The 10,415-nt window shown below is 38.6% G+C and overlaps 1 protein-coding gene across 1 annotated transcript; it reads right to left on the bottom strand.

The window, feature by feature from the left end:
• Window positions 1-43: 43 nt before the first annotated feature.
• Window positions 44-10,194, bottom strand: LOC112057763 (cleavage stimulation factor subunit 2 tau variant). Its single transcript, XM_024098307.2, has 10 exons — window positions 10,008-10,194; window positions 9,642-9,910; window positions 8,787-8,912; window positions 8,397-8,504; window positions 7,013-7,100; window positions 6,245-6,301; window positions 4,449-4,602; window positions 799-899; window positions 603-685; window positions 44-261 (listed from the first exon to the last, which is right to left on the bottom strand). The coding sequence occupies exons 1-10, from the start codon at window positions 10,069-10,071 to the stop codon at window positions 139-141; spliced, it is 1,173 nt and encodes a 390-aa protein (XP_023954075.1). The 5' UTR covers window positions 10,072-10,194; the 3' UTR covers window positions 44-138.
• Window positions 10,195-10,415: the final 221 nt, after the last annotated feature.

Genomic DNA, 10,415 nt, shown 5'->3' with positions numbered 1-10,415 from the left:
ATTCGGGAGGTTACGAGTATGTAAAGCACTTAAAAAAAACAAATAAGAGACAAAAAAACATTTTATTTATTCAATATCAATTTGAATTGTTCTCGTTTTAAAACGAAATTGATACACTTTTTTTAATTTTAACTTAGATTAACGTTGTTGAGTACTCTTTGCAATTTGTTCCTTCAGCATTAGTATACTAGCGCGCTGTTCGGGGGGAAGCAACGCGATTTGTTCATCTGACAACTGCAACACTTGCATAATCAACGCGGCCTGTGACAAAAAAATACAATTTATATTTTGTTTTTTTAAATAAAACTTCTTTACGCACGCTTGAATTTAGGAGTAAGTTGGTGAATGCGTTACGAAAATTGCAACCGGGCGATGCGTGCTGCCATCTACAGGGATAGTGAAACTGTTATTTTAAACTACCAGTAGATAGCGTTCACTTTGAAACAATCCCTTTTGAACCTGATGTGATGCATAACGCCCGAGGCTCATAGATGGCGCTTTGTTTTTTTTTTTAATTTAGCTCCAGTTCTGTGGTTGACACCACACTCGCCTTTTTTAATATCATTTGTTAAAATGTGAATATTCAAATTTGGAACACTCACCTTTTCTTGGTCCGAAGCTCCTGATGGTATTCCTTGTATTGTTCGAGCTTGAGCCACACTCGGCATACCGGGCGGTATTTGCTCTAAATAAGAAAATACAGATGATAATTTAAAAAGTAAATCATTTAAAAAAAATATGTTAAAGATATGACACACAAAAAAAAAAGACCAAAGTCATTGAGCTGACAACACTTACGCGGTGGCATCTTCGGCTGGTTGCGTGGATCGTTGGATCGCACGCGTGGATCGCTGTTGAATCCCTGCATACTCGCGAGACGTGGATCTCGGGGGAAGGAACTAGATATTAAAGAAATACAAATGATTACATTAAATACTTAATAATAAATCTCGAGGGACTTGAATTAAATGGAAAAGGTGATTCAAATAAAAAAAGACTCAAAAACAAAAGGTAAATGGAACCCAAACTTAAGTATAGCAAATAATAAAAACTACACACTCAGCTATTTAACATTACAATTAGGTAAAAGTGTAGAAATTGAAGTCAAAATATTAATTCTGTGGCTAAAAAGAATGTAACGAATTGTAAAGAGATACAGATCATTCTCTCTTTTATAAAAGATACTTGTATATATTGTTCCTCATTTAAATCATTTTAACAATACATCTGTGTATGTGAGACACATATTGCTCTCTATTTTGGTCTAAGATCCGGCATTAGAAATATATACCCTCATCTGTTATTCGTTAGTGCTATGAAATAAATGATAGATAACGTTTACTGTGACACATTGCAAATAGGTTACCTAGTTAAATTGCGTCCAAACACATTTTTTTCATTCAAAATCTAGGAAACCAAAAACTTAATCAAAAGCAACCTACGAGTAATAAGTTAAAGTAGGCATAAAATAAGCTTTCATTTGACATATTAGAAGAACAAATATCTGATAACGGTACATAAATAACATTTTACTTAACTAGACTAAGACTAAGCAGGCAACCTTTACTTTATCAATTATTCGAATATATTTTTTAAATTAAACAATGAGGGAAGAAATGATTTAAAAAAACATAATCATTTATGTTTGGCCTCAATTTAATTAGGCACCTATGTGTAAGGTGTCAATGTGAATTATTTCCATCATTTATTTCTTATCACAATTAAATAACAGATAAGGGTATGGATTTCATATGCCTGATCTTGTACTATTTGTAACATTTCAATAATAGAAAATATCTCTCTATTTTTGTATATTGCAACGAAAGCGAGAGCAATATTTACGAATATACTGTGGAATTAAATTTATGGAATAAATTTTACGTAAAATATCACAACAAAAAGATTTTCCTTTTGTTGCACTATCCCGCATTTAATTTCATTAATTTCTTTATCCAAAGGTTGTCTGGCAGATAATGCTATAAGCAATAAGATCGTCTTTGCACATACTTGTTTTCTATGTTTTCTTTTGTTTTCTCTGTTGTTGGTTTTGTTTTGTGCAATAAAGTAAAAATAAATAAAAAGAATGAGCGTCATGCACACATAAATGAATTTACTTCGTGCAAATGATGACTATAACACATAAATAATAGCGATATATTTTTTTACGCAACTTACATCTCATGTGTATCCGCTGTTACAGTAGAACTAGAAATTTAGATTTGGTCAGCAAGATAGACATATTGAATGCAATAAAGTAAACTCACTAGTATTGCATCATAAATTAACTAATATTTCAATTAGATTTGATAGGGACATGATACCAGTGTATTAGAGTAGCAGGTGGAAGGCGCATAATTCATTGACAACCACGTATGTGTTCTCTCTTACGAGATTTTATATTTATAATCACCCAACTATTTAGTTTGTCTATCACAATTTCCGCGAAAAACCAAACAAATCCGATCAGGTCGACCTTTATACCGCCCATGCCCTAATGCGAAAGATACAGAAGTACGTACGGGTCTTGCGTGCGCTGCACGGGCGACATGCAGAGCAAGTCAAGGTCCAGCGAGGGCACGGTGGCACGTACACCGCGCAGGTCCATGCAGCCCATGCTACAGTACTATACATACATTCATACAACAGTAAGAACATACGGGTCTTGCAGCGTCTGCATGGAGGGTAGGCTGCACATGTCCAGGTCTAGCGAGGGCACGGTTGCACGTACTCCCCGCAGGTCTCTGTCCATGCGGCTGTACTATACATACATTCATACAACAGTAAGAACATACCGGTCTTGCAGCGTCTGCATGGGGGGTAGGCTGCACATGTCCAGGTCTAGCGAGGGCACGGTTGCACGTACTCCCCGCAGGTCTCTGTCCATGCGGCTGTACTATACATACATTCATACAACAGTAAGAACATACCGGTCTTGCAGCGTCTGCATGGGGGGTAGGCTGCACATGTCCAGGTCTAGCGAGGGCACGGTGGCACGTACTCCGCGTAGGTCTTTGTCCTTGCTGCCCATGCTAAAGTAATACTTTACATACATTCATACTACAGTAAGAACATACGGCTTTTGCGGAGGCTGCACGGGCGGAGGTGACAGGGACGACATGGGCGACAGGGCCGGCAGGGGCGGCAGGCTGCGCGAGTCGCATAGCAGGGGCGCTGGGACACGTGCTCCTCCTCGCAAGTCTAACTCCATTCCGCGCAAGTCTAGATCCATGTCGCCCATGCTGCTGCACAAGCAACAGAAGGAACATACGGGTATTGCGGCAGATGCACGGGCGGCAGATTGAGCATGTTTGAGCAGCCGGGGCACGTGGGCACGTGCTCCGTGCAAGGCTGCATTCATGCCGCCCATGCTGCTGCACAAGAGACAGTAGGAACGTACGTATCCTGCGGCGGCTGCACGGGCGGAGGTGACAGGGGCGACATGGGCGACAGGGCCGGCAGGGGCGGCAGGCTGCGCAAGTCGCATAGCAGGGGCGCTGGGACACGTGCTCCTCCTCGCAAGTCTAACTCCATTCCGCGCAAGTTTAGATCCATGCCGCCCATGCTGCTGCACAAGCAACAGAAGGAACATACGGGTATTGCGGCAGATGCACAGGCGGCAGACTATCCAGTAGGGGCACGGGAGCATGTGCTCCGCATAAGTCTTACTCCCTGCCGCCCATGCTGCTGCACAAGCAACAGTAGGAACTTACGGGTCCTGCAGCGTCTGCATCGGGGGTAGGCTGCACATGTCCAGGTCTAGCGAGGGCACGGTGGCACGAACTCTGCGCAGGTCTATGTCCTTGATGCCCATGCTAAAGTAATACTTTACATACATTCATACAACAGTAAGAATATACGGCTTTTGCGGCAGCTGCACGGGCGGAGGTGACAGGGGCGACATGGGCGACAGGGCCGGCAGGCTGCGCGAGTCCCATAGCAGGGGCGCTGGGGCACGTGCTCCTCCTCGCAAGTCTAACTCCATTCCGCGCAAGTTTAGATCCATGCCGCCCATGTTGCTGCACAAGCAACAGAAGGAACATACGGATATTGCGGCAGATGCACAGGCGGCAGACTATCCAGCAGGGGCACGGGAGCATGTGCTCCGCATAAGTCTTACTCCCTGCCGCCTATGCTGCTGCACAAGCAACAGTAGGAACTTACGGGTCCTGCGGCGGCTGTACGGGCGGAGGCGGCAGGGGCGGCAGGCTGCGCATGTCGTGGTCCAGCAGGGGCACTGGGGCACGTGCTCCGCGCAAGTCTAGCTCCATTCCGTGCAGGTCTACGTCCATGTTGCTGCACAAGCAACAGCAGGAACATACGGGTATTGCGGCGGCTGCACGGGCGGCAGACTGAGCATGTTTGAGCAGCCGGGGCACGTGGGCACGTGCTCCGTGCAAGCCTGCGTTCATGCCGCCCATGCTGCTGCACAAGAGACAGTAGGAACGTACGTGTCTTGCGGCGGCTGCACGGGCGGCGGCGGCACGGGGTGAGGCACGGGGGGCAGGCTGCGCATGTCCTGATCCAGCACGGGAGCACGTGCTCCGCGCAGGTCCACGTCCATGCCGCCCATGTTCTGCTGCATTGGCGGTGGGCGGCTTGTTGCTACCGAACAAAGTCACTTATCAATAACAATATAGTTGACTCATATCAAATTTAGAATAAACAATATTAATTTCGTGTAGTACATGGAATAAAGGTTCGAAATATATCAATATCAAATTAATAAAAGTTAAGGATTTCTTGTAAAAATCAATTTAAATATCACGTATTTTTTCAAATTTTTCAAACGTCAAAAACTTGTTTGCATTGTAGTGACGTCAAGAAACAGTTGAAATATTGACTGTCATGGCCGACAGGCGTTTTTGGCTCGTATTGTCAAAAACATATTTAAAAACTAATACTTTCATGTAATCGCATCTCAAAAAAATAGCGCTTTTTCCGCACTTGGCCACTAAGGTTGGTTGTTGTACGTACAAGTAACACAGCTTCACTTGTCACTTCATATATCTAAATATCTAAAAGGTCATCACAAAATATCCAAAACCGCTTGACATAACAAAGATGAAATTCGGCAGGGAGGTTTTATAGTATAGGCTAAGAACGGATTTTGCGTCAGGGCCAGATTAAGGAGGTCTAAGAGAGGACAGTCACAGGCGTTCGCTATTTACAATACAATTTCGATAATTTGATATGAAGTATTTATCATACACAGGCCTTGCTAATATAAAACTGTATGGAAACTGACAAAGTGAACATTTCAGTTTTGATCACTATTGATTGATACAGAAAATTCAGTGGAAAATTAGGAAACTGAAGTAGTGAACTTACTTAAATAAGTTTCCATTTTTCATTTTCTTATCAAAATGAAAACAAATCAAACTATTGGGTTCTATAATTTTGGCTCCTACTTGGTAATTTGAAGTTTATTTCTCAGATCCCTTGAGTTTTACGAAAGAGACGAGTATCTTAGCATTCCATGGATTCACCGAGCGGGTGCCGGGTCCATCGCGTGGTAGAGAGAAAAACTCCGTGCAGAGTCCTGAACTTGTGACTACAGGATGTAGGGTTAAGGAATTTCTTGACAATCGATCTACACTCCCCGTTCTCTGCTCGTGTTGTTCTCCCTGTCTAGCCAAATTTGATAAGATTAGAGCAGCTTTGGATATTCGCTTTGTTTGTTTGGACAAAAGGAAAATATCTGGTCTTGATCTCGAAATAGCGACATCCGCTGGGATTTTATAATGTTTTTCATACGTATCCATTAATAAAGTCTAGTCAGGTGCAGAACCTAGGATTGAGTAAGGCTTACCAGATGATTTTGTTATTGAACCTGCTTTGACGAAGTTAATTTGCCTTTTATTTGTAGTCAATCCTTTTTGAGCTCTAGCTACTAAAGGCTTATAGCTTCACGTATAATTTGGAGTACTCTATCATGACGACATGAGTGAAGACCCCTATCCAGGAGCACCTTGCATCCAACCAACAAGTGCCTTGCTGTTCCTATTGCCTCACCACACGTATAGCAAGATTTTTCAGTGGCTTTCCCCATCATACTAAGTTAATATATTGTTATACCAAGAGTCGACTGAACACGTAAATAAAACGTCTTTGAAATCATGCAACAATTTGTGTACAGGAAAGTTAAGTTCGCTGATACTATTTTAACAAATAAAACTATATAATTATACCTCAAAAACTTCAAAAATATTTGTCTTACAATGTATTTATATTAAGTAATACTTACGGACATATTGATTTTGAGGTGGTGGTGGATTATTCATGTTGTTATGAGGTTGTTGAACTGAAAATGAACATAATTTATATTATAAGCGAGATGACAAGCAAGATTCATATGTAGACATAACAATACATCTAAATTGTAGATCCAATGGTTTAGACGCAGTGGGTAGTGACCCTGCTTTCTGCATCCACGGCCGTGGGTTCGATTCCCACAACTGGAAAACATTCGTGTGATGAACATGGGTTTTTTCCAGTGTCTGTGTGTATTTATACATTATATAAGTATTTATATGTAGTATATAAATGTATATCAATATTATAATATCAACTATCTTAGTACCCATAACACAAGCTACTCTGTATGCTTACTTTGGGGCTAGATAGTGATGTGTATTGTTTAAGTATATTTATTTATTATTATTATTTATAATTCTTTTTTTATATTTATTATGGTCAGTATGTCAGGGCTTCAAATTACAATAAATGCCTACACGCATGACTAAAAAACGGGTTACCTATTGCAAAATTACAGACTTCGCTACTGCTGTATAGACCTATGTAATAAGCCAAGCTCTTTTATTTATTTTTTATAATTCTTAGCTGTGTTGGTAAGTTGCTGGTATAATAGAAGTTATTACAATTTTGTTATTAGAAAAATCTGCATGAGCAATGTCGCAAGCAAAATAAGTTAAGTTGTACATTACAAATTCAATATTATGCATGAAAAAAATTATGTGACAAAATAATTAAATGGGTTCTGTATTAAGCATACCTTGTTGGGTACTGCTTGGAATGTATGGGTTGATCTTATCTCCGGGTTGCAGCACTGGTGGAACTGGGTTGCTGGGATGCAACATGGTCTACAAGAAAGTAAATTACATAGAAATCAAATAAATTATTCAATTTAGCATGTAATAAAATACATACATACATATAATAAAATTGTAAGGATTTCTGATTTTATCAATAACTTTTGAAAAACAAATTTAGTATGAACAAATAAAAAGTTTTTTTTTTATTCTTTACAAGTTAGCCCTTGACTTACCATCAGGTGAGATTGTATCTCACCTGATGGTGGTGGTACCAGCTCGTACTCAGGAAGTTGAAGTCGAATCAAGTCAAACTCAGGACTTCTGTCTTGTGTTACAAATAGTACCTGCTTCCCGCCTATTTCGTATAGATAAGTGTCGCCGCCTAGCGTATAGTAGCGTCATTTCATTTCATACTTTACGACTTCCGGTTATTATAGTTAAATTTAATTAAGTAACAATGATTATCAATCCGAACAGTGGAGAGGTTATTATTAATTATTGATATAAATATAATTATTTATTTTACATGATATAAATTCATCATTGGTTATTTTACTCTTGACAACTATGACGTCACGTTATGATTTAGTTTGTATTTAATTTCTCAACTTTGTGTTTCGATATTTTAATATTATTTTACGATCGTTATAAATATCTTTTAATTATTAATGTGTTTTAGATAGAATTATAACGTTTGGTTTGTATAATAATACTCCGGAACTATTATTAAAACGTACTTGTATTGTTAACATATTCGTGCTACCAACAGTAGACACTAACTTTGCAAATATTATAAAATAGAGGGTTGTTTAGCAGATTCATTGATATACTACCATCAGCGTGTAATATTAACATTATAGCGGAAGCTATGCTGAAATTGTTATCGAATAAATTTGTGTACAGTGAAAATATTATTTTACTTCTCCCACCTTCTGTAACACTTGTAAATCCACCAATATATGACATGATTGTAGTATGTCCAGAAAAGTGTTGAGTTATAACTTATAAGCAAAGGTTTCCCACCTGACTTTAAATCTGCAATTTTTTTTGTTACATAAACTATTACTATTATAGTAGCTAGCCTTTCAACTATCTCCGCTTAAAAAATCATGTCAATTAGCTTCGTTTTGCCGTGAAAGATGGACATACAAACACTAACACACACACACACTTTCTCATTTATATTATTAGTTTGGATTGTTAAATGGTAATAAACTAAAAAAGCAAAAACCTGGCTGAGTTTCTAGTGAGTTTCTAGTCAAAACACACAAGTTGGTCTGAACTAAGGACCAACACAATATTTGACTATTGACTAATGTATATAATTATAATAATAGTACTCACAACTGCAGTTCCTGGATCAACTATCCTCATAATGACTTGAGCTTGCAACAGTGCATAAGCCAACTGTGGATTTTGTAGCAACATGTTTCTTGCCTCAGTTGGATTATTCTGAAAAGTGTGTCAATTTTTAGCAAACTGTCATTCCATCAACCATTTTTGGTTTTTGTCCATAAATAGAAAAAAATCATTTCTATAACACAATATATTTTATACTTATTTCATGTTCCAACAACATGCTCTTGCATAGCATATCAAGGAACAGCTATTAGCCTCAACATTTCATGCCTTCATCACAATCAGCCTATTTATGTGACCCATTGCAGGACCAAGCCTTCCCTTATACGGAGGAGGTACTTGGAGTTTAGTTCTACCACATGCTCCAATGGTTACCTGAATGCAAAGTTTCATTTGTTTCATAAGCTCAAACATCTGCTCTGGTGGTAGTGTTGCAACAGCTTTACTTATAGCTTCTGGTGCTTTCTCCGGCTCCACTGCATCGCCATAAGGATTCTCAACCTGTGAAACAAGTCACCAAAAGTGAAATAAGTCACCTTGCTCATAAACAGTATGCCTGTATGTATGGTCATACACAGTAGCAATAAAATCACAGAATTTTCATTTTATTTTCATTTATTTAGTATTTTTACAATTAAAATTTAGATTTTGGAGGATTTTATTTTCAACATATTTTTTTTTTGTTCATCAAATAATTTGGATTATTGATAAACTTATTGGTACAGTAGAGCCCAAAAAAGAATGTAAGACAAAAAGCCCAGAAACTACAGTACTCACATGAGGATCATTCAAAAGCATACAAAGATTCAAAATGAAAATATTTTTAGAAGGTCAGAAACAAAATCATATTACGAGTACTTTGGTTAAACATGTATTTATTCCATGAAATAATATGGGTGTGAATTCATTTAATTTTTAGAAGTTGGTCCTCTTTGGTCCCCTCCAACTAATCAGGAAAGACTGCATTAGTGATGTGTGAGACCTCTTTACCGCTGAACAATTGAGGCTTTCACTGTGTGGCAAATTCCAAGCAAATTCTAGGCCATAAGGCCTTTAGGATTATGGAGTTTCTATATGGTATGACAATAACTCAACACTCTCATACTCTTTTTTAGTTAATTTTCCTGTTTAAATGTTGGTAGGATCCTACTAGAGCAGCTTTGGATACCTATTCTAACTATAGAACTTGCATAGAAATACAAATTTATTGCAAACTTGAACACTACCTACCTGAGGCCCTTGCATAAGTGCTTGCATTTCCATCCTCGATTTCTCGGTACAAGCATTGTCAACTCTAAGGGAACGACCACCGATCTCGTATCCATTGAGATTTCTCATCGCACTAAGTGCAGTTTCTTGATCTTTGTATTCACAGAAACCATAACCTTTGGGTTTTCCAGTTTCCCGATCAAATACCAATTTGAACGATAACACCGGACCGACTTCGCTGAAAATGTCTTTCAGTTTTTCTTCGGTAGCTTCGTATGGTATATTTCCAACTAAAAAAATTAAGTTTAAGCTTAATATCATAAGTTACCGCTGTGAAAAAAGTAAAGAACACAGCAATAGTATCCAAGCATACTAAAGGAAAAGTACCGAAAACTGATCTCATGGATTTATCCATAATACTCTGCTCCTCTTTTTCTTTGCTTTTATCCATTTTGATAACGTATTTGTAAGACTTGAATTAAGTAATTAAAGATATACAAAATTATTAAAAACTTGAAAAATCAAACACAACAACCGTCAAGTGTCAACCACACCACAAAACGAGCACAGACGACAAATGAAGAACACAAGTAACACCACAGATTAATAGATAATCTTAGACCATTATTAACTGGACACTTTGACTCGCAATACAACACGCGTAATTTTTACACACACTAACAAACACATTGTGCACAGTAAAAAAATATACAAGCAGTATACTCGGCCGTATTTTTGAAATAAATACTTACAGCGCGCGGTACGTAAACATGTGATAGGGCTGCCTGTCTCCAG

This window comes from Bicyclus anynana, chromosome 10, assembly GCF_947172395.1.
Source record: "Bicyclus anynana chromosome 10, ilBicAnyn1.1, whole genome shotgun sequence".
Classification (NCBI taxonomy): Eukaryota; Metazoa; Arthropoda; class Insecta; order Lepidoptera; family Nymphalidae; genus Bicyclus; species Bicyclus anynana.
This window is presented reverse-complemented; position numbering and strand designations above follow the sequence as displayed.